Raw genomic sequence first — 27,085 nt, 5'->3', positions numbered from 1 at the left:
TAATCAAACTTCCCTCCTTACTCTCCGCTATGCTACATCTAATTCCCCACAATAAAGGCTAGTTAGCATGACCACAGATGATGAATGTCCCATATTTTGCAGTGCGTACACAAGGTGATTGACAACGCTAAGACCTTCCTACTGGACTTGACTGGTTGTTTCTGACCAAGCGGTTTTATTTCTGGAGTAGATGGAAATAGGACCACAAGGAGGAGGCAGAGGAGGAGAATTTTTTTCAAAGATAATCTGTCTCATATTACACAGTCAGGATATAGAATTAGATTCAGTCTTGAGCAATAACAACACATGTGCTAACTTTGTTTCTGGGTATGAAATGTACAAAAAAAAAATCTACAGAAAGCTTACGACATACAGACAAAACACTCTGTGTCAGACATAAAGCTGTAAGCTGCAGGGGTGAAGTGAGGGTTAGCTCATAACTAATTCATTAGTTTAAAATATATTAATATTGCTTTCTGATCATAAACTTCTCTGCTTTAAAACAGCCTACAGGGGTCCAACCAGGTATAAGGTGTGATTAATAAAGATGCTTGTGAGTGTGAAATTAATTTAAATGTGTCATTTCAGTAAAATGAGATAAATCTCTTTATTGATTCCTAGTTCATTTCTGTCTGTTTGAGCTTCTGCTTTTTCTAATACAAAAAAAAAAACAAAAAAGAAAACAAACCAGAGAATCTAAACCTATATTGGAGGTTTTTACATTTCGAAGATTCAGCAGCAGCTCATTACTCTTCAACATATGCAGATGCTGCGACATGCCGAAGAATGATGAGTGGGCTCCTGCGGTGCCGTCTGTCAGGTCACTGCATTTCTAAGTCAGTGCGCAGTGGAGCAGTGCAGATTGTGTCAGATGGAAACTCATCTGGAGAATTTTATCATTAAGTTTGACTTCCTTCCTGCTGTAGTTTTTTTTTTTTTTTAAACTAAAATTAAAAAATAAAAATCTAATTGAGAGACTCAGAACAAAAACTTTATTTTACTGTCACTCTATTATGTAACATCACAAACACGGACAATGACATTTTTATTGACTGTTCTTAGAATGATGATGATTTAGAGTTTTGCTGACAAAAACTTTTGTGAGTTTATTAAATTGACATTTAAACAGAAAATCCCCAATAAATTCAGATTGATGCTTTTTAATGTTTCTATAAGAAAAGGCTCCACAAGTCCTTTCTGTTTCCTGCCATTCCTCCGTTCAGAGAGCTTTAATAAACCACCATCCACCCGGTGGTCTCCTCTACCACACGGTGCGCTTCAGCCCCACCCACATGGAGCGTTTGGTTCCCTGCGCGTCTCGGACGTCGTCCCAGTGCAGCTTGGTGTCGGGGACCTCGTCCACGGACTCCGGCTGGAGACGCGCTCCGTCTTTCGGGCTGGCCACCACCATGGGCAGCGGGCCCCGCTGGGCCTGGAACTCCACGACGTGGAGCTGCTTCTTGTTGGCCAGCTTCTGATGAGTTTCCTGAAGGGTGGTCGAAGGAGTGAAAGAGATTTAGCAATGTAATAATGACGAGGAGACGAGAAGGGCTATGTCTCTTGAGTTATTAATAAAAGCACAGGAGTTATGATGGTCTGAGACGACAAGAACAGTCAGATAAATCTTTTCTCCGACAAAGAAGGAAACCGCCAATTTCCTGCAACATAGCTGGAGTAATTTATCTTTTATGTCCGTGTGAGATTAATCAGCTTATGAAATCGATTAAATCAGCAGTTAAGACGTGAGAATTTTTAAGAGACTTAAAATCATTTAGAGATCCGGCAGACTTCGCAGACAATGGACTAGAAACATAGAAACAACTAAAGGCTTTTGATCTTTATATCTTCAGAGATCTAATCGGAATATGTGGTTGAAAAAGAGGTGCTGGAATATTTAAACATTTAAAAACTAAATTTAGTAATTCTGAAAGAAACAGCCGTTGAATGAAATACAAACCCGGCGTGATGAGGTCATGTCACGTTCTTCCCATTTGCTGAATTCTGAACTCATGATTAACCCTCACCTACGAGGAACATGGTCTTTTGACTTTAGCTATATGCCTCAGATGATAAAAGCTAGACAGCACTGATCTCACGGAATTTAAAATCATTGTCCAAGGCCACCCCTAAGAAGGTTCCGGTCCATTCCTGCTCTCACAGCCTTCAAGCATTTCAGTAACCTATCCACAGACGGCGATCCACTGGATTTTAATGGAAGGTAAACCTGAGTGTCATCTGCGTAGAAATGGTATGTTATATTTCCGGAAAAATGGATCCCAGAGGAAGCAAGCACAATGAAAATAAAATACGACCCAGTATGGAGCCTTGAGGTACCCCGTTTTGAAGAGGAGAGCTGATAAAATTAACATGTGCTGTGGAAGATCAAACAAACTAAAGCCATTGTATTTGTTAAGGATTATTAGACAATTGTTAGATGGAGGGGGAGGAGGATTAAATATCTGGAAAATTAATATTCAACCCCAGTAAAAATAAGAAAACTCCTGGTTTAAATCAATTACGCTTTAAAAACCGACTCAGTACAGTTTTGTACTTCAATGAAACTCTGCCTGAGTCTGTTCTCATTGGCCGATTCAACTGGCCTAAACAAATATGGACAATTCTAAATTAGGATTTTCAAAATGGACTGGACGCAAAGAATTACCAACACCAGTCACCGGCACGTTCAACTGTTCCCTAGTAAAGGATAAAAACAAACAAACAAAAAAACTAAAACCAGAAATCTAGTGACTTTATTTTTGGAGAATTTTTCATTTCTTACTGACGTCCCAACATGATCTCACCTGATTGGCCAACCCAGTGAAGAGCGCCCGCGTGATGCTGAGGAGATTGACCGAGCCTTCAACTTTACAGTACATGTCCTTGATGCCGATCAGCTTGCACAGTGTGATGACGGCCCTGTGGCAGCGCAGACCATAACCTGCACACACACACACACACACACACACACACACACACACGCAATTAAATTCCAGCTGCAGTCACAGCAGAGTATATAATGATTAAATTGAAATGTTCAGAGCGGAACATCTGGCTCGAATTAGCTCTGGCAAGACGGACGCCGACCAACCCTCGCTTTGCTTCTTCATGCGCAGAGTCGTCCTCTTGAATCTGGAGTCCATGTCGTGATAAACTGCCGGCGGAGGAAAATAAACAGCAGCTGCATCAGACGCACGGCAGAGCAGAGACAGATGGAAGCAAAACAGCCAAACCAATAAGTGATAAACAAATCCAGGAAATCTTAACGAGCTCCACGTGTTTTGCAGGCACTTGAGCTTTGATTTGCGGTTTTTATCCGCCTCCCAAAAACTTTTTTACGTTGTAGTTCTCTACATGCCCACCAGATGTCCCTCCTGCTCACTGCAGCAGCTGCAGCCCTTTACTTATTCACACTCACTTCTTCCCCGCTGCCAGACGCATTGCTTCAGGAGAAAACCCTGCGTTTGCTGACATCCAGTGAATCAAAGAACTCGATATTAAACGCGGATGCTGCTGCAGTGCAGATGGGCATGGATGAGGACAGAGAAGGAAATTCGAGTAAATGAATGTTCTAAAGATTATTTTTTTTAGTGCTCATTTGACAAGTCAAGGTAAGTGAAGAATCGAAAAGTTGATTTAACTTAATATAAACTTCACATTCACTTAGATGACTCATCCACCGCAGGGAAACGAGCATTTGTTGTAGCTGCAGGGGGTCCGGCCTCATCTGACAGTGAGAAAATCAAAACAGATTTGTATTTCTTTTTTTTTTATTTCAGAGAAAAGAACTAATTTATCTTTCAGACGCTGGAAGACCGAACGGATAGAAGATATCAGTAAATCCGGTGGATTTCTTCAAGCAAAGACCGAAAGTGAGCGGGGTTGATATATTCGACGCTGCTGCTACTTATAAACAAACTTAACTTTATACAGAAAGCAATGATTCAAAGAACAGAAAATTATGTTTTTGGAGGAACGTTTACCAAAAACACGAAACCGACGACAAATCCCAAAGCACTTTACGATTCGAAGGGCCATTTTTGCCTTCAGTCCAGCCAAATAAGTCATTTAGAGACACCAATGTTATGTAATCGTTGACAACTTATAACTTTATATAAACATCTTCTAGATGAAATTTGTTGTCATTTTAAAGGGCCACCATTACAGAAAGAAATATGTTTAGGCTTTCAAGTACAGAACATGCATTTTGCTTAAAGAGAACATTTTCTTCTATTGTATGTGAATTTTGTGGAAAATTAGAAAAAAAAAACTGACTTAATATCATAAAACAAGATGAAAAATTTACTTTTAGTGTCATTCTGAACAACAGAAAAGCTGAAAAACTGCTAAAAACTTTAATTCATTAAATTGACATTCATTCAATAATTTTGATTATGCGCTACAATTAGGGTCTGCGTCAGATTAAAAACACCTCGTAAAACTAATATTAACCCTAATAATAAATAACATGCTACTCATTCTAATCGAAACAACTTTTTATTGACTGCCAGCAAAAAGATCCTCATAAATAACAGAAAATTGAAAACATCAGTGTGTGTATTTAATATATTTAATTTGAACGATGTTCTAACTTATTGAATATGACTGCATATTTAAAACATTATTTATTGCTGTAGAATCCGTCGCCAAAGTTATTGAGAGTCTTTGTTAAAGTAACACACCAGGCAGGTCAGAGGTGCAGCTGTAAAGAAGTGGCAGCATCATGCTGCGCTCCAGCTGGTCAGAAGTAATGAGGTCAATGTTATTAGTCCTATTAAAAGGGACAGCAACATAAACATGCAAGCAGAGCTACAATGGAACAATTTAGATCAAAAGCATTTTCATGTTTTAGAATGGCCTAGTCAAAGTCCAGAGCAAAATCCAACTGAGAATCTGTGCGGTTCACGTCTTAACTCTATCCAGTCTGACTAAACTTGAGCTGGTTTGTGCAAAACGGTGAAAAAAGAAAAACTTAGAACTCTGTGTCATTTCCCATCAACTCCCCAATTTTGCACTTCTTTGTGTCTAATCCATAAAAACCTGAAAGAATGAATGAAAGGCCGCCGTTTTCAACGCGACAAAAATATTTCAAACTGGTATTTTTATATTTAAAGCAACATTTCAGCAGACCGGCTCATGCTGCAGCTGTATTCCTTTACAAAAACATCCGTTGGGTCAAATTGTTTCCAGAGAGAAACTTCGGTCACAGAGCTGCAGAAGAAGAAATTCAAGTAATCTGAGGTGGTGACATTGAGACAAAGAGGGAAAAAGAAAGCAATCACACAGACAGGTTGCAGATGGCAGCACAGAGAGAGCTGAACCTGAGAAAATGAAATATACCACCATTCCTGAAGTCAAGCAGGGTACAGATCCACACACATACACGCACACACACACACACCCTGGCTGGTTTGGGGCCAAATTAGGAAGCTAACTTTCTCCTCCGGTGGGCGCGGCAGAGGCTGATGACTCACTCGCATTAATCTTTCTGACGCTGCTCTCCAGCAGCGGCGAAAGAAGCCAACTGGAGCTTTCCCATAAGAAAGTTCAAATAATGCGTTCTGATTCTCGTTCATTGCCTTACAAAACCATTTTTCAGATTATGTCACTTGGGAGACTATGAGTAGGTGATTCAAGGGGGCAGCAGAGAGGAAAAAAGGAGAAAGCAAAGTTGAAGAGATTATGAGCAAAGAGGGAACAGGAAGGTGAAGAGGTAAGATGTATAGACTGTTTAGTCGCCTCAAAGTATCCATGACCGTATTCTAACTAACCTGGTAAATTAGCGGAGAGACTCAGTTAAAATTTTTAACCAAGTTAATTGCAGGGTTAGTAATTACTTAATCGCTTTTTAATCGAAAACTATATGTCGACAAAATAAGCAACATTTTTAATAAAAAAAACAGTTTTGTGGCTAAGTGGCAAGAGAAGCGGCTTTGCCATCCATCGCTGCTGTTTGTGGATGTTGCTTGTGCGTCAGATTTATGGGCGTACTAGAAACAAAATATAAAGGCTCCAGCTCTGGACTTTTTTTTAGATAAACAAGCAAAACGTTGAATAATTGCGTAAAAAATTTAAACGTGTTAAATTCCTGCTTCTAAAATGACGATGAGAAACACGTTACCATTGAAAAACATGGAAATTAAGTTTGGAAAAGTTAAGAAATGTTCCTGTATTTGCTTGAAATGTAAAATTCAGACTGCTCCTGAAAATAATTTTGATTTTTAAACTTATAATGTTATATATAATATTTTTTATTGTTTTTTTTTTAATGGCGATTTTTAGCTAGTCAATTAACCCGACTATCTGACGCGATAGCTAGCCTGCACTCTGCTGCTTTACAGACCTAATTCATGGTCACACTTGGGTCATAATTTCATTAAATTAGAAAAGTATTTTTTCATAATAACTCTTTGAAAGGGTGCTTGAATAATGAGCAGGCAGTAAACTGGATATGAACCAGTACTCACTGGTCAGCTCTACTGAGATGAGGAACTTACTGGTGTGGTTGTTGTATCGCTCGATGTGGTACAAATGGCGTTTGGCTCGGTTCTTGGCCTGCAAATCGCAGATGTAGGGCAAAACAGGTAGACAAAAAATAAGGTGCACATTTTAAATATCTGACGACCTGGTCATTATCCAAATAAAGATTTGGATAAACACCAGGTAGCGAGAAAATGAGCAAGTCGACCCTAAAGCTGACGTGCTTTGAGTTCTTACCTTCCTCAGAGCTGCATTTCTGTCTGCTGCTTTACCCAAAGCGAAGCCTAATGACACAGAAAGGAGAGACAGGTTACAAATTGACTTTCCTCTCTGCCCTAAAGGACTTTTTTTTTTCTGCATTAAAAGAAGAGATAAGTTCGAGAAAAAATAGAATAAGTCAGGATTTACAAGGAATCTGCTCTGATGCGTCTGCTTTAAAAATTCTGTCGACTCCTAAACAACATTCAGAGTCAAACTGCCCGACTTGTTTTAGTCAAACCTGCCACTCCATTGCCATTTCCTACAGCAACCAAACAGCTGATGGATCTCTTCCTGCCCTCCTTGGCCGTCATGTTGAACACACTCTTCACCTAAAATCCAAGAACAGCAAACCCACAATGTGACCTGGCAACACGTAAAGACAGTATTTATTAAAAAGGGAAAGAAAGAAAGGAAGGAAAAAAGAGAAATCAGACTTGGAGGTAGAGACAGCAGAATTATGACATTTGCACTGATATTTCATGAAGTCCTGAATTTTTCCAGTCAAAATAGTCCTTACAAATCGATCCAAGACATACAGGAAAAGATGCATACGAATTCCAAATCCATTAGTTTTCTAAATTTAAATGTGACGTTTTTTAAATAACTCCACTGCATCCTACTTAGCCAATTGTACATTTTTGTTTTAGTCAATGAGGTCCAAACTTTACTTTAATAATTGTCAACTGACAAAAGCATGTATTTCTGAAGTTGCTCCATCTTTCATTAATGTGGTTAAGATTGGGCTGATGGTACTGCTTGTTGATTATGCCCCTGCAGTGTTCAGTTGAAACTGTAGGGGGCAGCAGTCACATGCCAGAAAGACAAAAATGAAAGTTTAAGAAAAAGAACAGAAGCTGAAGAAGCTGTGCAGAGGAGAGTTGGAGGACAAATCGAAAGGGAAAAAAAACAAGATTATGAGAAAGGTAAGAGAATTGAGAGATCAAACAGACAAAATGAGGAAAACAACACAGAAGTGAGGAGAAAAACAATCTCTAAAGATGAGGATGGAAATTTGGTTTGACTTAATCTGGCAAATTAGGTGAAGAAGAAGAGAGCCACAACGTGACAAAACACAGAAGAAAAACAACATGGTTATGGTGAAAAGTATTGTGAAGGAGCGTTTCTGCGCAGCTGAACATGCGTTACAGCGATGGGGTAAAAAACAAGACAAAAACGAAAAAAGAGAGCGTGAGTTGTGAGATCATGAGTTTGTGCGGCACCCTGATGACACACAGGCAAACTGCTGACTCCCAGGAAAACAGCATAAAGTACACGACTAACACACACACACACACACACACACACACACACACACGCACACGCGCACACACACACACACACACACACCTGCACAGAAACACAGAGTGAGATGGGATGCTGGGTTATAGTTTGAGCAGCCGAGCTGCACAGTGTCCACAGCGATACATAAAATCAGCACATTAAACCGAGTTCATTAGGAAAATTAGAGCTCTGATCAGAGTATACATTTAAAGATGTTATAATGGACTTATTAATTAATGGGATTATTACGCAGTTGACACCCTGTCACCTAAGGCATTATTCATGGTTCTCAGTCAGCCTGAATGTAACTGCGCATTCACACCAGCTCTATTTAGCCCGCTTTAATCGAACTCTGGTTTGCTCGTCTAGAAAGTCTGGTCCGTTTAGGGAGGCGTGAACACGCAATCCAACTCTGGTCCACCTACCGTCCTAGGGCTCGATTCGGTTGAAGTGAATTCTGATGCGGTTTCTAATGCGTATGTGAATACCAAGTGGACCAGAGACCGCTCCAAAAGCAGGAAGTGGACTATAGCGCTGGGTATAGTCAGCGCTATACCCAGCGCTGACTATACAACCTAAATAAGCGTGCAAATCTAGCGCTAGCTGGAGAAATGGCTCCTGGTCTCTTAGTGACATCAAAAGATAAATCCTACAACCACTCAAACCTGACGTCACTCCATTTTTATTTACATACTGCGAAGGAGGAAATTGCCCTCATGTCGTTAGAGGTTTTTGTATCGTTTCCTTCAGCGGTTCTTGGTGCAGCGCCACCACAGGCGAGGAGGGGAACAGATCTTTAAAAGGATTTCGATCGTTTGACAATGCAGTGTGAAAGCGAACAGCACCAGGTGAAAATGTAGCAAATGTTGCAATTTTGGTTCAGCTGCGGCTTAAAAATGTAACGGCCTCACAGTGCCAGGTGACAGGTAGGGGAGGGGAAAGGTGTTGTGCACTATACCACCAGAGAAAACTCATTTCACTTTCTATGGCATATCGGCACACACTGCCCATAGCAGAAACCCAATTAGAGAATGGTCAACATTTCCAAAGGAATGCTTGCAACTAGGGCTGACAAGCTTTATCGGTTTGATCATGATAAATCAACTATGGAGATAATCGTCAACTAGTTTAGTAACAAACTGGAGTAGACAGATTTTAAAAAAGAGGCTATTTGCAGAAAGAACAACACATTCAGAGCAGAAACCCACCAAAAAACAAACCAGTAGTCAATCTGCTTCACAATGAGTTAATTCAAGAATAATTACCAGATTAGCCGTACACTATAATTATGCTAAGTGAAGCAAAAGTGGATGAACTTTCCACTTCTATTCGTTAGCTGCAGATGTTAAGCGTAAATTGAAGACACGTTGCTATTGCATTTAAGGCAATGAAATGTTTTTCTTTTTTTTTTTTAAAATAGGAATATTTTAATATATTTTTAGTATTGCACAAAAGCAAACTAAAATGATAAAATTAAAAATTGATTACTAAAATAATGTGCGACTTGCATCTGAAGAAGCTAACGGTTACAAGCTAACTTCAACCAATTACATCCATGTAGGGAGTTTATTTGGAAAAGGAGGGACATTTAAAAGATGAAAAAGCTGCTATAATTTCTGACTGCAGACAAAAATTACCTGGAAATATAGTCAATCAATGGTCTGATAATGGTAGTAAGACTATAAATTTAAAATCTTGTGTACATCTGTATTTACCACCTTACGTTTTTTTTTTTCATAGATCGGCTCTTACTTTGAGCTGGCTCAACCCGGCTATAAATCCTGGCCTGCTCCAGCGCCTGCGTGCCAGAGGGAACAAGTGACAGAAAAGTGTTGCATCTCCTCTGATGGAGCTCCAAAGTTTAGCTTATGCGACAAGCACATTTCAGTGAAGGGTTTATAATTTAACCGTGGGGCCACAAACGAAGAATTGGGGTCAGGGTAGCAGCGAACGCCAAAACACTCCTACAACAATCCTGCAGGACACACAAACACACACGTTCACACGGAGGGGGTCCTGGATGCTTCAGCTTCCGTGGTTAAAAATATGAATCTACACAATTTCTTGGTTTTCCATCTCTAAATACACGCTTGTCGTTGATGTTTTCGCAGGATGTTGTGGGCATTTGCCACCTCTCATTTCGTTTCGTAGCCAAGTTTGCGTTTGAGGTCAAGGATAAAGAAACGGCGAGGTTTCCGCACAGATGGCGTTTCAGACGCATCTCGCGAATCAGATTCCATCAAGTTATTCATTCCCAAGTTCCAGTGTTGCCTCTGGCTACTAGAGCTGACGCCTGTGAAGACGATGAGGAGCTCCTGGCTGCAGTTGCCATTTTAGGTGAGGATGCATGGGCTTTGGCGGCGAATTAGCAGCACAGCAGATGGGCTAGAGATTTTTTTTTTTCTTTCTAAGGCGGATGAGCGACAGAACGCTGGTGGGAGGATGTTTCTATCTTGCTCTCGCTGCTGCCTAATCGGTTATTTTCTCAATCTGTTGCTTCGCATCTCCTTGTCTGTCTGTATTTGTCTATAAGTTGCAGGGCAGGGGGGAGATCATCTCAGCACATGGGACCGCAGGGCGACGAGAAAGCACAAAGAAACTGACAATTGCAATGACATCACCGTTGCATTAGCATGCATTATCTCGGCAACTCGGGATTTCACGTTCCCCCAGCTCTGCGAACAATAAAGGGGTTTGATGTACTTCATTGTGGCAAAAGTTTACGTTTGGTTGTGTCCTAAATGCACCTCGAGTAAAGTTATTTCTTTGATTTAAGAGACTTAATAATCTGGAGATCTTTGAAACGGCTCATTTTTCAGACATCAAAAACTAAAAAAAAATAAAAATGTACTTATTGCCGGAAAAACGGATGGATTTTTTAAGCACTTTTTGAAGTGGTAGAGAAAAAAAGTGTAAATTTGCATAACAGGTCTCCTTTAATATCTGTAAATCTGAAACACTCTCTTAAATGGTAAAACAAAAACTATAAAACACTGAGGATAATACAAACTCAAACAGCGTGTGTAATACATGCAGGTATGTTTCTCAACATCAACTACTCTTGCTTCAAATACAAAACTGATGTGTGTGTGTGTGTGTGTGTGTGTGTGTGTGTGTGCGTGTGTGTGTGTGTTCTACTTTCCTGCTATTATTTCCCCTGTGATTTTATAGTTTTTCTGATCAAATCTAATGTGCTTGGCAGCTGCAATCTAAATTTACCACAAGCAGCCCATCCCGTCTAAAAGTGCACATAAAATTTCTCTTTTTCTGCCAGCTGTTTGTTTGCAACCAAACTTTCAAGGTTCTTAACTTCAGGGAGGAAAAAAACAACAAAAAAAACTTGTTCTATCACTGACAAGGCTCCATCTCCGTTAATGAAATCACTGAATCCAGTCCAAGAGGCTGCTGAATCTGGAGGGAGGCCATGAACATCACTTTCATCTTGTTTCACTTTAACTCTGTCATCCCTTCTTTTCATTTTCAACAAACTACTTTGTGAGCGTGCCAGACATGCCTTCTCTTTTCTTAGAGCCTGATGTTTGTGATGTATTATTTTTAACTAAATGTTACGCCACTCTGTGACATCGCTGGGCTTTAAATGAGTTTTTGCATGACGACGTTTAATAGCATTTCCCCATCCAGGTAGGGAACATTTGGCTTTACCTAAACTTGATGGGAGTCATAAAATATTTAATCTGATCATTAAAAGATAATGTACTTTAAAGTGGGAGGAACTTGGGACTTTACAGGATTAATAATTATACAATAAAAAGTCAAGGTGTGAAGTAGTTTAAAACATTAGTAAGAGACTTCTGCAATGCTTAAGTTTAAAACATGCACTGCAAAAACACAAAATCTCCCCTAAGTATTTTTGGTCTAGTTTCCAGGGCAAATATCTTAGTGTGCTTGAAATGCAACAGATATAACTGACAGGTCACTTTTCAGCAAGATAAAGGAGTTTTTTTTTTATAACTGAATTATTTCTTAAGATTGATTAAAAAAAAACAGTACAAGCTGTAAGGCTAACAATGGAACAAGATATTTTTCTCACATTTTAACTGATAGTATTGAAACAAAAGTCTCTTGTTCCACTAGCAGATTCACTTCTAACTAGTAGTTCTACATTAATATTAAGAAATTATTCACTTAAAACAAGCTCCTACAGCTAGCTGAAAAGTTACTCGTATTTGTTTCATTTCAAGTGTACTAAGATATTTGTACTAAAAACAAGACCAAAATACTTGGTAAAATGTAGGTTTTTTTCCCACATTATAACTCTTAACTCTGGATTAATCATGTGCATCTTCCCTTTAGGTCCCATTTACACAGGATTAGGAGCTCGGTGTCAGGAAACAGAATGTGAGTGGTCTTTTAAGGTTTTTTGGCACAGGTGCAGTGGGCTTGGCATCGAGTCAGAATTGCTTGACTATTTTAACAATTCCTGTAAACAACGCGGTGAGGTACAAGTGGCTTATTATCATGGTGGCAGCATGTAGGCGGCCTGGGAAGGAGCATTCTGGAGAACGGAGGCAGGAAAACCCGGATTGAGGCCTGCAGGAAACACCAATGAGGTTTGGGCATCGATAGTTTGAAAAACGAGCAGCCAGCTGCGCCTCTTCACACTCACCATGTGCAGGCAGTAGGTGAGTTGGTTGCCATTTCTGTTGCGCTCCTCTCCCTGCTCTAGCTTTGAGCAACAAGCTCTCAGGCAACGGAGACAACCAATCCAGACTTGTCAAACAGCAAAAAAAAAAAAAAGAAAACGAATACAGTGCCATACTCTAGCATCTTTCCTGAAACTGCCATGCTGGACGAATATCATCAACTTTGGGTTTTTCAAGCAATAGGCTTTCATAGAAAATCCCACAACTTTTAATGCATGGAGTTTAATGATAAAGAGGGAAAAGCTGGAGAACTCCTTTTACGGTTAGAAGAAAAACAAGTTGAGTTTTTGAGTCTCAGTAATGTCTTGGTTTTTTCACCTGCCTAGAAATCCACAGAGATCATTGTGCTAAAGAATCCCATTCAGCTACACCGTCCCAGGCAGCCGACAGCCAGATGAAGTCGTGCAGAAGTAGACAACAGCATGCAGCTGCTTCCTAAAGCGACCCAAGAGAGTAATCCCAAGCCAGGGTGGTGGAGCCATCAGAGATGTAGGTGGTATTAGTATGAGTACGGCTATTAGGGCTGAAATGATGAATTGGATTTAGTAATTGGTTAATTGTTAACTTGCGTGCACAGACCCAAAAAAAGGTCAACTGCTGAAAGAACAATACCCTCGGAGTGGTAATTAAGCCAAAACTGTGGAAAAAATATGAATTTTCTGCATATTTTGTAGATTAACCCTCCCACAGTCTTAAGAGATGGGATCCATTAGACCCAAACAAGCTTTTTGCTGTGTGTATGGCGGTTTTTTTTTTCTTTGTGGTTTCGGGAACTGACAGTCTGACGGGACAACCCTCTAGTCTCCTCCCTGCTATTTGTCTATGGTTTTTGCTGGGCTCCTCCTGAGCAACACGAAGGCTTTATAAAGGAATGCTGTGTTATTGTAGGCAATTAAATGTTTAAGTTTTTTATATAAAAATAAATTGAATAGTTTGCATATTTTGGTGAATTTCTAATATTGCACAAAAAGGGCTTAAAAGAAGAGCGCCACTTGCGTTGCCCTGAGCCAATAAGCATCAAAAGCTACTGCAAAAAATCTGATGTTTCTCTAACTTTCCAATTGCAGTCAAAACCCCAAAGTTTTGAGTTTTGTGGTTTGTGTCTCCTTGTTTTCCCAAACTCAGATTCACAGGCTTTGCTCCGCCTCTCGCTTTTTCATCCGTCTCCATCCCCTCTTCCTCTTCTCCCGCTGGATCTGCTCACTAATGCAGCCTCATCGTCCTTGGGAGACAAGCCCTTTTTTTTTTTTTCTCTTTTTTTCCAGTAAGCCTCTTCCATTTCATTAGGCCTGAATTTATAGTGCCACACACAGACACACACTCATCCCCATGAAGGGTGTATTTATAGAAGGCGATGGCACCATAAAAGTGTCTGTCGGCTTCCAAGGGGAAGTCTAATGTCTGTGACACCGCTCTTATTAATGCGCGCAGGAGAGCTGGGGAAGACTATCAATGGGAAACACACCCACACGCATTAATGTGCATTTATGGAGTAGAAAAGAAAAAAAAACATGTGTAAAAGGTGATTAAAAATGGTTATCATGAAGAAAAAGTGAGCACCACAGAAATCTACATGAAATATTTAGAAATGACATCCAGCTGTGCAGTAACCATGAATAATGCACAGCTTATTTCCTACAGAAGAATATTGTGTGTGAAGAAGGGCCACAGAGGCATAGCTGGGTGTTTGGTGTGTGCACATGTGACCCTGTGGCAGAGCTCCCACCAGCTCACCAGGGCCCATTAGTGCTAATTGAATTAAGGGGAGATTCTGCATGACGAACAGAGAATCTAAATGAACTGTCCGCAGAGAGTACCGTATCCATATGTCATCCAACACACACACAGACCCACGCATGCACACACATGCATGCGCACGCACACAGCCACTTTGTCTTCGGTCTTTCAATTTAACAACTGCTGAGTGGAGTCATTCAGCTGTAGGCCGAAGCTTGAAGTTGCCTTGCTACATTTTATTAGAGTTGCATGTTAGAATATTTTCTTTGGCTTAGTTTTAAAACATAAACAAATACAACAAAATATATTTAGTTAAAGACTAAACTTCTCAATTTAAAGTGACAGGTGGATTAAATAGGTGGTCAGATGCATTCTGGACAAAATCCGTCTTCCATGAAGCAGGAAGCTTCAACATAAAAATGTCCTGAAAATTCATTAAAATGTAAATATACATTTTCCGTGGGAATGTTGTAAAGATGAAATTATTTTTGAAAACAGTTGTACTGATGAGGAAAACGGCTGTTCTGACAAGTTGAGATCTCACTGACTAGAGGTATTTTTTTTTCTGTGCTAACTGAGTTAGCACAATTAGCATAGCCTATTTCTTACTGACAGCTCAGGTAAGAAACAGAAAACAAAGTTTATTTAAAGTAGAACAGAGCAGTTCAAAAGTCTCTTTCTTTTCCTCTCTTGGCATGCATGCCGCCCCGTCCCAACACCGCCCAGGGCAAACGCCCATCTCAAAAACCACTGCTCAGTCAGTTACATATAATTGGTCCTCAGCACTGTTCACTCACTTTAAATAGATGCGGTCACACTGTCCCGTATCTCGTTATGCCATCAAAATGAGAAGACTAATGCAAAGGTGTGTGTGTGTGTGGAGCAGCAGTTTTATAGCAGTACTATAAAACTTTGCGTTTGTGCCGACAATTAACTTTGTGGACGTTTTATTTAGCTTATTATTTTTACCTCTTTAATATTGTACCTGTTAAGGTACAAAGGGTAAAGCAATGAAGAGTTTTGCAGCTTAAATAACGCCACAGAAACAGAGCTAAGGTGAGTCTTAACAATGTTAATTAATATTTTGGTGATTTTAGGAAAACATTAGTAGAACTCCAAAATGGCATCATGTCCATGTGTCTGCATAAACCATAAAAGAAGACGACGACGACAAAAAAAAAAAAAAAACATGTCTGCTAACTCGTGCAGCGGAGGTGAAATATTAAAGATTCACCTCTGAAACAACTCAGCCAGTTTCCCAAACCGACACCTTCTCTTTTCTTATTCAACAAAAACTTTTACTTTTGCTCTGATAATTTCGGCTGAAAGTATTGACCTTCTTTGTTCGAGGGGAAAAACGTCAGACAGTACACGCTCAGCGCTTTCAGACTTCCTGCTTCCTTTGCTCAGTGACCCTGAACAGAACCGGAAAGATTAGAATACGTCGCGGTTCTCTTTAGGTATATATTTTTTTTACTTTCAAAGACTCACAAAAAAAGTTAGTCTAGCTCTGTTCATACAGCTGATATTTCCCTTCTGATTTTCACTGCACGAAACGTAAGACTTTAAGCAATAAAAATGTAAATGAAGAAAAAAAAAAGTGTTCCAGACCACAGTAGAGAAAAAAAGATGTGCTGCAGACTTTTTTGACATATTAAAACTATTTTTTGTATCATAATCTTAAAATGAAAATTAAAGAGGAATTAATAACCCATGTCTTGGATAATATGTACAAAATAACCGTAACCAAATGCTATTGCTATTGATTTGTTTTAGGTCCATTAAAGTTTGTTTCAAAATCAACCAATCAGGCACAAGTGAAAGAATTTCACTTTAGCAAATATACATGCCTCGAATTGTAGTGATATTTTCCATTTGACTTATTTGTCTGGGGTATGTTCAAGCTTAGTGTCATATTTGTGCTTCAATTTCAAAACTAAATCAATTTATTGACATGTTCAAATAAATGTATGTGTTAGAAGTTTCCCCTGATCGGCTCCGATTAGTGATCAGCAGATCATGTCTTTTTTCTAGTCGCTGAAACCATCAAAACTCAATTTATTCAGTTAGTGCATCAACCAATAGCATATATTTTGATATGTCCATTTTTGCTTTATAAAAAAGAAATGTATTATTAATAATTTTTTTTTTGCCACATTACGCTTTGCAAGTATGATTTTACTTTATTCTGTAAAATGTGATTAAAATAAGGTGATTACAAACTCAGTGCATAATTTGTAATGGTCCTGATTGTAAAATGTATGAAAATAATAACTTTTCTAAAACAATCAGCCCTGAAACAAGCCTCTGTACATTTGTAATCTGTTCAGTAAAAAAACAAAAACAAAAAAAGACTCACCTCAATGACTCGAGAATCAAAGCCTTCATAGGTTTCTGCCAAGACACAGGAAAATAAAAAAAAGAGAACGATTTGAAACTCAAGCACACATCCCAACATGATAAGCAGATTAGACCGGCCTCCTGCTAGCAGGTCAAATGCCCAGAAGTCTTTGCAGCAGCGTAACGAGTTTGCATTTCTCATTTTCAGTGACCTCTGAAGGATGTTTGTTTCCCTATGGCAATCTGCTCACTTCTAGCCAATTAACAACAAACAAAGGCGGAATTAAACAAAAAGCCATGGAGGGAAAAAAAGAGAAAACAAACAATATCAGCACACATCTGTCATCTGGGGGGAATGTCCCACCGTCTTCATAAAAGCCGACCTGATCACAGGGAAACGAGCTGAAAATGCAACCTGCATCCATCATTTGTGGGAGAATAACAACTAGAGTGTGTGTGTATGTGTGTGTGCGTTTGTTTGTAATACCTTGTGGGGACGATTTTCCTGACATATGCTACGTTGTGGGGACCAGTCGCTCCTCGTGGGGACCTAAGCCTGGTCCCCACGAGGGGAAACCCTGTTTTTGGGTCAGGGGTCAGAGTTAGGGCTAAGGTATGAATTGAGTTTTGGTTAGGGTTAGGGTTAGGTATGTGATGGTTAGGGTTAGGAAAAGGGTAAAGGTAAGGTTTAGGCTGTAGAAATGAGTAGAAATGAATGGAAGTCAATGGAAAGTCCCCACAAAGATAGCAAAACAAACGTTTGTGTGTGTGTGTGCGTGCGTGCGTGCGTGTGTGTGTGTGTGTGTGTGTGTGCGTGTGTGTGTGTGTGTGTGTGTGCGTGTGTGTGTGTGTGTGTGCGTGCGTGTGTGTGTGTGTGTGTGTGCGTGTGTGTGTGTGTGTGTGCGTGTGTGTGTGTGTGTGTGTGAGCAAATAGGCGCAAGACAACAAATATACATACAGTGCCTCGCAAATTTATTCAGACCTGATGAGATTTTACACATTTTGTTCAGTTACAACCACAAATTTCAGTGTATTTTCAGGTGATTTTGTGCTACAGACATAAGGTAACATACGAGTGTGAAGTGTTTCTTACAATAACAATGTGAAAGACATTTTACTCCAACACCCCTAAATAAAATCCAGTCCAATCAGTTGGTTGCATAAAAAGCTCACCTGTATGTAACTTAGTTCATCATGACATGCTGAATGTTGGGCTTTGTAAAACCGGCAGCATTGTCTGGTTTGTCTTATTTGGCTCTATTTTGAGTCATTTAGCGACTATAAATCTGGGTAAATAAACATCAGCTGAGGCGTTCCTCAAGTTTCTGTTCTTAGACAACTTTCACTAAACATCAATTAGTTCTTTCATTTCAAATTTCTTACTATATTTGTATCCTGGTGACACACGACTTATATCTGTGTGTCCGTCCATGACCAAACCCCAATGCAGCCACTGAGTCAAGAGTGAATTTTCTTTAGTTTGACGCAAAAAACAAAAAAAAACAAAACAGAATTAATAGTTTTTAATTTAAAACTTTGGCTATGAGGTCAGGCTGACAACATGGAGATGAGAAATGTTCTCTGTAACACTCCACCCTGACCGGCTCACTGCATACATTCAAAAGTTTTAAATGAAATCTACAATAATTACACTAATAAACTACAACAGCTCCTTATTGTCCCTGGAAGAACCTTTACAATTAATACAGTAATAGTTTGAAATGGGAAGAACACTAACAGTTACTTTAATACGTTACAGCGCTCAATGCAAAACAAACGCTAACGTAGTCTAATTAGCTTTTAACAAAGTCGAAAAAACTTTGATAAAAGAGGAAATTTTATAATAAAGGCCAACATAAACCTTGAAGGTTCAAAAGAATGCGACAAGAAAGTTGGTCCTGAAGGAGAAGAAAGATTGAAAATGTGTGAATTAGGAAGGAGACTATAGATAGATTGAAAAAAAAAAAAAAAACAAGAGATGAAGACTGAAAAGAACAAGCAAAGAACAGAGATTACAGAAAACCTCGGGGTGTGATATAAGCGCAAAGTGTGAAACCAGAGGGAAAGTGGAAAGGGAGGTGAAAACCCATCTAAATCAACACGGAAGGACAGAAACGTCTTTCTAAATTAGGAAATCGTCCCACTTGACACTTGAGTCGAAGCCTCATCTTCATCACTGATAATGGGCTCCCATACTGACCTGTCACTCTTCCTCTCCCACACACAGCTGCACAGCCCCTTATTACTCCTCTGCTGCCTCATCCGTCTCCCTCTCGTCCCACCGCTGCCGTTATTTCCACGTCCTCCTGTGCCACTCGGCGCGTCTGTCCGAGAGTGAGCTGTGCCTCTGAGCCTCGTTTGTGTCATGATGCGGACTCACTGATGATTATCCAGTCTGCACTCAGGCCGCGCTTAGATGTCGCTTTTAGACTGGAGTGTCTGTGTCTGGGTTTTAGTGCGGGTCGCCTAGTGCGTGTCGTTTTGCAGAGGTTACGCCATCTTTGCTAAAGTACCAAGACTTGATGATGTAGCTGTGCTAAAGAATTGCATAACACACTGGTTCTAATTTCTACAAAATATGATGAAGAAAGTATCCTGATGAAATACAATGTTTGTGGTTGTAACACAACATGTAAAAGTTTAATGCGTGTGAGGAATTTTGCAGGGTACTCCAAGTAGAAGTTTGTATTCATCTCCAGGTTGTTTGGGGTTGGAAATAAAAGCAATAGCAGAGTAGGGCTGAATCGATTAATCGGATTGATTGTTATGAATCGATTATTGAAATAATCGTCAACTAATTTAGCAATCGATTAATTGTGGAGAATACTGACTCAAAAACAGGCCAATTGAAAAAGACCAACATACTTAGATGAGTAAATAAGCCTGAAATAATAATAAAAAAAGTACATTTTGTATTTCAGGTTAATAAAAGCCTTCTTTGTCTGTAATTATGCTCCACCCAGAACTTCAAAGGGTTCAATTTTCGTAAAAAAAAAAAATAATAATAATTGTATTATGTACCTTTTGCTTTCCAATTATTAATCACTTAATCCAAAAAATAGTCAACAGATCATCCCTACAGTGTATTGTCGTTAAGTCGAGCAGAATTGATGTCAGAAGTATTTATTTTTTGAGCTACAAATTAGCAAGAAAACTAAAGGAATACTATGTTATGACATTTTAAGCATTAAAATGTTCATCTTTTTTAAAAAAATTAAAAGAAATTAAAAATCAGCACAATGTGTCAATTTCGTTATCCGATTAATCGATTAATCGTCAGTTGCGGTCCTAAAGCGGACAGGTTACCTCCATAGGGCCCAGGGTCAGGCTGCCCCAGGCTGATGCCCCCCAAGGAGCTTCCGGTCCAGCCTCTCTCTCTCTTCACCTTCATCCTCCTCCTCTTCTCCCACTCGTCCCTCTGCCGAACTGCCGGGAGACAAGGCAGACGAACATCTCACTTCGAGCGGCTCGACGCAAGACCCGTCAAAGGTGCTCTCAGTCACTGTCAAATTAGGCGAGTGATTACTGCTAACTAATGAGATCACAGTGGAAACAAATTGGAAACTTCTCACGCCAGCGGTGCTTCAATTTCTCAAATTGAAGACTTCATTTCTCCCTCCCCCCCCCTGCTGTTTTTCTCATGTTTCATAAAAAGGAAATTTCCACTGCATTAAATGAAGGTAACAATTTCACACAGGTTTGTGTTGGGCACAGCGTTGTGTAGTAACTAGTTACATCTACTTAGTTACATCTATTTGAGTAACTTTTTTTTTGGGGGGGGGACTTTTAGGATTATTTTTTACTATTCTGTACTTTTATACTTTGCTTGAGTCATTTTTTTTATGAAGTATTACTACTTTTAATTTCTGGAGTTACTTCACTGAATGAAGAACAAACAAGTTTTAACCAAAAAAGTCACCACACATACGCACACACCTGCAGGTTTTGTGAAAGTTTCATAAGTATTACACTAAAACCATGTAAAATGCCTTATTTTGTTATTTTGTAATCATATTATTTATATGAATTATTTTCATTTAGGTTGTAAAAGACAAAAATGCATTTTACAACATAAAATACATTTTGGTCCGTCCGATTATGTAATTTCTAAATATTAAATGATTGATGTTTTGATCGGCTGCACAGTGGCGCAGTTGGTAGAGCTGTAGCCTTGCAGCAAGAAGGTTCTGGGTTCGATTCCCGGCCCCGGTCTTTCTGCATGGAGTTTGCATGTTCTCCCTGTGCATGCGTGGGTTTTCTCCGGGTTCTCCGGTTTCCTCCCACAGTCCAAAAACATGACTGTCAGGTTAATTGGCCTTTCCAAATTGCCCCTAGGTGTGAGTGTGTGTGTGCATGGTTGTTTGTCCTGTGTGTCTCTGTGTTGCCCTGCGACAGACTGGCGACCTGTCCAGGGTGAACCCCGCCTCTCGCCCGGAACGTGAGCTGGAGATAGGCACTAGCACCCCTCCCGACCCCACTGAGGGACAAGGGTGAAGGAAAATGGATGGATGGATGTTTTGATCAGATACAGCATTTTTTTTTTAACCAAATACTTTTAAACTCTTACGTGAGTCATTTCTTGGACGGCTACTTATTACTTTTACGTGAGTAAAAATATGCTGAAGTATTGCTACTCTTATTGGAGTACAATGTTTATCCAACTCTCCACCTCTGGTTGGTGACAAAGTAGCTATGATTTTTACCTCAATCTTAAGTCTGCAGAAGCAGATGAAAAAAAAATGTAATATGTGTCGATGTGTGTTTTTACTTAGTTCAGCTTGAACTTCCTGTTGCTCGGCGTCGCTTCTTCGGCTGAAGCTCTGCACGGCGCCGTCTTTTAATACAGGAGAATTCAGACCAGGCCACAAAAAACCACCTCGACCTAAAGACAGACGAGAACAAGGACATCCGTTCAATAAACAGCAAAACTTCAAACATGTAGGGAGGTAATGATGCATTTTAAAGATTTAGCTGCTGTATTTTTTTTTTTTTTTTTGCAGTAGACAGAGAATTAGACTAATGAACACATGATATTTAGCTAAAATGAGGTCAAAACGAGAGGAAAGCCTGAGAGAGAGAGTGAAAGAAAAGTGAGGAAAAATGACTCCAAATCCTAAAAAGAGGGCACAGTGAACAAAAAGTCATTTTTCCGATCAGCAAAGAGCTGCAATTCATTCATTCAGACTGGCTTATGAATATTCTAGAGTCCATCAGATGTCTGTTAGCATTAGTTAGAGGCATAAGTGCCAAATTATTAGAAGCATCTCTCTAAAGCCAAGGAGGATAAATTATAGCCTGTTTGAAAAGGGAAAATCACGTAGCCAGCCTCATGTTTATATCTGAAGGAACCAGGAGATGCACACACACACACACACACACACGCACACAAACACACTCACACACACACACACACACACACACACACACACACACACACACACACACACACACACACACACACACACACACACACACACACACACACACACACACACACACACACACACACACACTTCAAGAGTCATTTTCCAAACACAAACAGATGCTGTTTCACCTTCTCCGATCACCTGTCCTCGATTGAGGTCTTTCTTCATTTTGCGTTTGGTTCGCTTCCCTCGGCCCTTTCTGCCTCCGGCTCCGGATTCAGCCAACACACCCTTCCACAGTTCCTCAGCCGTCACTGCCAACACACACACATTAATCATAATTGAAGACTTTTTTATTTATTTTTTTAAATAGGTTCTTATCTTGTCTTCTTGTACATATTTACCTCATGATAAGAAAAATGACAGAATGTTAAAATAAGAGCAAAATTAACTATGAATAAATTATTTGAAAAGTTAAATCAGACTGACCACACAAGCAGATTGATCTAAAGGCCAAATGTAATTGAAAAGAATTTTACAATTTAAAATGTGGGAAGATTTTTGAAGTATACACACAAACGCTCACACACACACACATATAGAGTGTGTATATATATATATATATATATATATATATATATATATATATATATATATATATATATATATATATATATGATGCAAAGTATCTATTGCATCATATAGATACTTTGCATCTGTATGATGCAAAGTAATTTCACAGAATAAAAAAGTGGTTTAAATATTGGGTAAAATATTTGATAGTTCTATAATAAAAATTACAGAAACTCGTTTCGATCACGAGACTGAAAGTAATATTTGCTTAATATAACAAATGTAAAGATTCACTTTCTTTTTCAAGTGGATATTAAAGTATATCCATAACCCTGCTCGGAATAAGAATCAAGAAGACCCATCTGGTTCTTGTGTGAAAAATCTGGACGAGAAAAGCAGCAGAACCATTTTACTCGTGAGAATGAGCGTGTTTTCTGATCAGAGGCCGAGTCGATGTAAAGTGACAGGTTGTTGCTGTTTGTGTTGGCTGGTGATCAGAACGCAAACTGTGAGTGAGACATGCTGACAGTCAGAAGACATTTAACGTTTCTCAACTTGGACATGAGTAAGACTGAAAAATGAGGAGCCGCCACGAAGGCAGTCAGGATGAGAGGCAGAGAGAGTTCACTTCATCGATCTGACATGAAGATCAAACAAGCAACCGTTTCTTTACGCTTCACCTGCTGCAGATGGACCAGAACAGCGGTTCTCAAACTTTTTCTCCTGGGCCCCCCCAGTGGTTTCCAAACATTTTCTTCCCCCCACCCCCCCTATGGATAACAAATAGCTGTCTAGTTGAACGATGTGTGTGAGCAGGGGAGAGGGTCAGGCGGGAGGATTTTTAGAGATTCCCTGTCTCTAAGAACAGGGGGGCGGGGACTTTTTTGGGGGCAAAATGAATCTACGTAGCTGAACATTGACAACAACGTCAGTAGCCTACAGGCTAGTCATCGTTTAGCTAACATTACCTGCATCCAACAGCTTTACGCAACTCAGTCGGTTAGTTTGGGGGAAAAACTGTGAAAAGTTCTTTGTGTTTTGCTGGTTTGCTGCCGTGATCCTAACCCACCTGTGTAGCTTCGTACAGCAGCGGCAGGTCTCCTTCACTGCCGCACAGGTGTAAACCCAGCGCGAGAGTCGTAGCGCTCATGTTGCATTTAAAGGCGGCTCGGAAAAACAGGCTACGACATGTTAATAACGGATTAAACAGTTTTAACTGCTGATAAAAGTGACAGAGGACACAGATATGGGAAGTGTGGAAGCCTCTACTGTATCAAATTGACATAGGAATAACAGAGTTGGCCATTCTAAGGTAAAAACCGAGCGCATACAGTGTTAATGTTTTTTTTATTTATTTATTTATTTTTTTATCCAGACGGCTTCCCGCGCCCCCCCTGCAATGGCACGGCGCCCCCCCCAGGGGGTGTACCCCACAGTTTAGGAACCTTTGGACCAGAAGGTTTAGGATTATTACAGTACGAACTACTGCTGCAGTAGTTACTCCATAAAAAGTATGGAGTCATTTTCATCAAGACTTGTATGGTCTTATAGCTTTGAGAATAACGACACGTCTCTCTGGGGCCCTAAATGTAAGTAATACTTTAACAGTGCAGTTGTTCTGAATTGCAGCGTAACAACAAAACAAAACTGAAAAAAATTATTGAAGAAAATATTAGCTGTCAAATTATTTTGGTTTTATAAACCGAGTTTCGGTTTTAAAACAGTTTCTTCTTGGTTAAAGTTTTATAGTTCTTAGTCGGTCGGCTATATTTTCATTTTGATGTAACATTTTGTTGTTAATAAATGTTTTTTATTTGCTTTATGTATATTGTTTTTGTCTCTGATTTATGCTTGATTCTGCTTTTTGGGTTTTAATATAAACATTTCTTTTCTCCTTTTAGTTCCTGTATATTAAGCATTAGTAATGTGACCCTCTGGATGCATTTTCAATGATTTACATTTTATTAACACATTGTGTTCAAGTATTGCTTGATCATGTTCAACAAATTGTTTAAATAAATATAAATAAAATCTCACTTTTGCATTCCATAATAAAAATCTGGATATCAAAATATTCTCTTGTGATTTTTTTCTTCTGCCTTATTGTTTGATTATTATTTTTTTTATTTTATGATTGAGTGTGGACACATTTTGCAATGAATATTACATACTTTTTTAATTTGCCTTTTGTTTTTGTTTATTGGCGTGTTTTACTGTTTTGTTTTTTGGAGGATCCAACTACATGTCTTTATATAAATATATGTGTAGATGAAAACAAAAGAAGCAGAGTAGAAGTATTATTTCAACTAGACTTATTCTTCTTCCCCATTTTTTAATCACACCAAGGGTTTGAGTTTTTAAGGTTGTAATGAGTTATAATGAAAAAAAAAAAATGTCCTTAACTCACACTTGTTGAAGAAACTGCCATGTCTGCTCTGCTGCCAGGTTGCTGATGGGTTCAACAGAAACTCTGGGCGTCTCTGCAGAGAGCCTGCTGAGGTTCGACAGGCAAAGTGAGAGATCTGAACAGCTCCCACCACGGTACGGAGTGATGCTGCTCCTGGCAGACAGGAAGAAGACAGAAAACGTGTATACAAGCTGCAAAATGTCTTTTTCATCGAGGTAAGCCATACAGTAGATCTCCTAAGTGTACAATCCCAACTTAAAATGCTGGGATTCTGTATGAAAATCCTTGTAATCATAGTTTGATATGTAAAAAAAAAGCAATAAACTTGTTGCCCAAGTGTGCAATTAAGGAAAAAAAAAAGCTAGTAACTTAGCCCAATGTTAGATATTAATTGACCTCTTGGGAAATCCAGAACTTCCTCTAACTCATCATTTTTGTTTTATTGTCAGAAAAGCTGAGTTTTCTCATTATAATTCCAAGAGCTCTCTGACAATTCATCCAGGAAGTCACAGAAGAACCAAGAACTGCATATGAAGCACTGTGATTTTCGTTAAGGTCAAAGTTGATGATTCAACCACAACAAAGAGACTGGGCTAAAATTTCTATGACATTAAAAAAATTTCAAGGCCAGAACAACTGCTGATCGAAAGACCTCAAAGATCCATCTCACATTCATCAAAAACTCATCTTGGTGACTCTCGATTTATATAGAGAAAAAACACTATGAAGTAATTAAAACATGATGGTAGTGTGATGTTCTGAAGCTATTTTGACGCTACAGAGCCTAGACTATTTGGATTATTGATGGATCCATGAAATCTGAAGGGGAAAAACTGAACATCGAATCATGACCTCAAGCTCAAGCACAGTGTAGATATGCAGTAAAACAATGATTCACAGCAGCCCGTCTGAAAAATAATCAGTTATCACAAATTAATAAAGCTGATACTGCTAAACGTGGCACGAACAGTTGTTGGGCCAAAAATGAGTGATGCATGGTGCTTATCGCCAATGTGGAGAAAGACATCCTTTTGTCCTATAATAAATGGAAGTGACTTAACGATTTATCTCGACTGTCTTGCTGCAGAGTTGTTGTTGTTTTATTTTTTTTTAGCATCTAGCATTTTAAAGTGCAAACCGAAGAAAAATCCCGTGTCAAATCACGTTTGCGTTGCCGAGATTGCTGTAAGATTAAGCAAGTTAAACAACTAGCAGCACTGACCTATAACTCTTAAAACATAAACACGTTGTCAATAACAACCACTGTAGGTAAAATGCCAGTACTGCTGCTACAAGAGCAGGCTGGGTTTTGACTGTGGCTAGTTATCTGCAGGGAAAGGCTTTTTTAGCGTTAGCACAGGCAACAGACAAGAATAACACAAACACACCAGTCTGACATCAGCTAGCACATAACGACAGACTGAGATAACAGAGATATCAAAGTCATAGAAGATAAAACAGACACATAATTAACCTCCGAGTGTGATGCGGAGGGCACTGCACACCCATACGGACGCCGCCATGTTGGGGAAATAATGGGTCCTTCGGAAGTCAACAGGCGACTGTACTGTTGCCTGTTAAAAAATAGAAGGAAGAAATAAAAACATCAAAGTAATACTTTTAAAAAAATCATTAGTAGTCCTACTATTAGCTGTCATTAAAGAAGTTAATTAAATTTATTAGTCTAATATATTAGCCAGATTTAAAGCCCTGTAACTTTGTACATATTTTTCAGTCATAATTTCAACAGGCGTTCTGTTCATCTATGCTACCCATAAATCCGTCCTGCCTTATGGTAATGCGCATCCGCACATCGATGCTTACGTCACATACTGCAACAGGTATTCCGTTTATCTGTGCTACCCGTTAGTCAGAACACCGGCCATACAACTGGACACAATCAGTCAACTCACTTTATTTTGGTAAATTGTCAACATCAAACACAGGAAACAAATAAATAAATAAAATAACAATAACAA

At 39.3% G+C, this 27,085-nt stretch overlaps 1 protein-coding gene across 1 annotated transcript; it reads right to left on the bottom strand.

Annotated features, from left to right (window-relative positions):
- Positions 1-969: 969 nt before the first annotated feature.
- On the bottom strand, positions 970-26,681 carry mrps5 (mitochondrial ribosomal protein S5). The gene is made up of 12 exons (XM_015001461.2): positions 26,581-26,681; positions 25,107-25,259; positions 22,315-22,440; positions 21,529-21,642; positions 20,067-20,186; positions 16,780-16,814; positions 6,977-7,067; positions 6,715-6,761; positions 6,495-6,552; positions 3,089-3,151; positions 2,802-2,938; positions 970-1,486 (listed from the first exon to the last, which is right to left on the bottom strand). The coding sequence occupies exons 1-12, from the start codon at positions 26,627-26,629 to the stop codon at positions 1,262-1,264; spliced, it is 1,218 nt and encodes a 405-aa protein (XP_014856947.1). The 5' UTR covers positions 26,630-26,681; the 3' UTR covers positions 970-1,261.
- Positions 26,682-27,085: the final 404 nt, after the last annotated feature.

Source organism: Poecilia mexicana, unplaced genomic scaffold (assembly GCF_051168715.1).
Source record: "Poecilia mexicana isolate PSO_F unplaced genomic scaffold, ASM5116871v1 scaffold_15, whole genome shotgun sequence".
NCBI classification, from domain to species: Eukaryota; Metazoa; Chordata; class Actinopteri; order Cyprinodontiformes; family Poeciliidae; genus Poecilia; species Poecilia mexicana.
This window is presented reverse-complemented; position numbering and strand designations above follow the sequence as displayed.

What these genes read in the sequence shown, in the direction of transcription:
- mrps5 (XM_015001461.2), bottom strand. Translation starts at nt 26,629, where the DNA reads ATGGCGGCGTCCGTATGGGTGTGCAGTGCCCTCCGCATCACACTCGGA. An exon ending in GGAAGTTCAAGCTGAACTAA is followed by an intron (nt 20,187 to 21,528) that starts GTAAAAACACAC and finishes GTCTCCCGGCAG; the next exon opens with TTCGGCAGAGGGACGAGTGG. An exon ending in TTGATTCTCGAGTCATTGAG is followed by an intron (nt 7,068 to 16,779) that starts GTGAGTCTTTTT and finishes CTTGGATTTTAG; the next exon opens with GTGAAGAGTGTGTTCAACAT.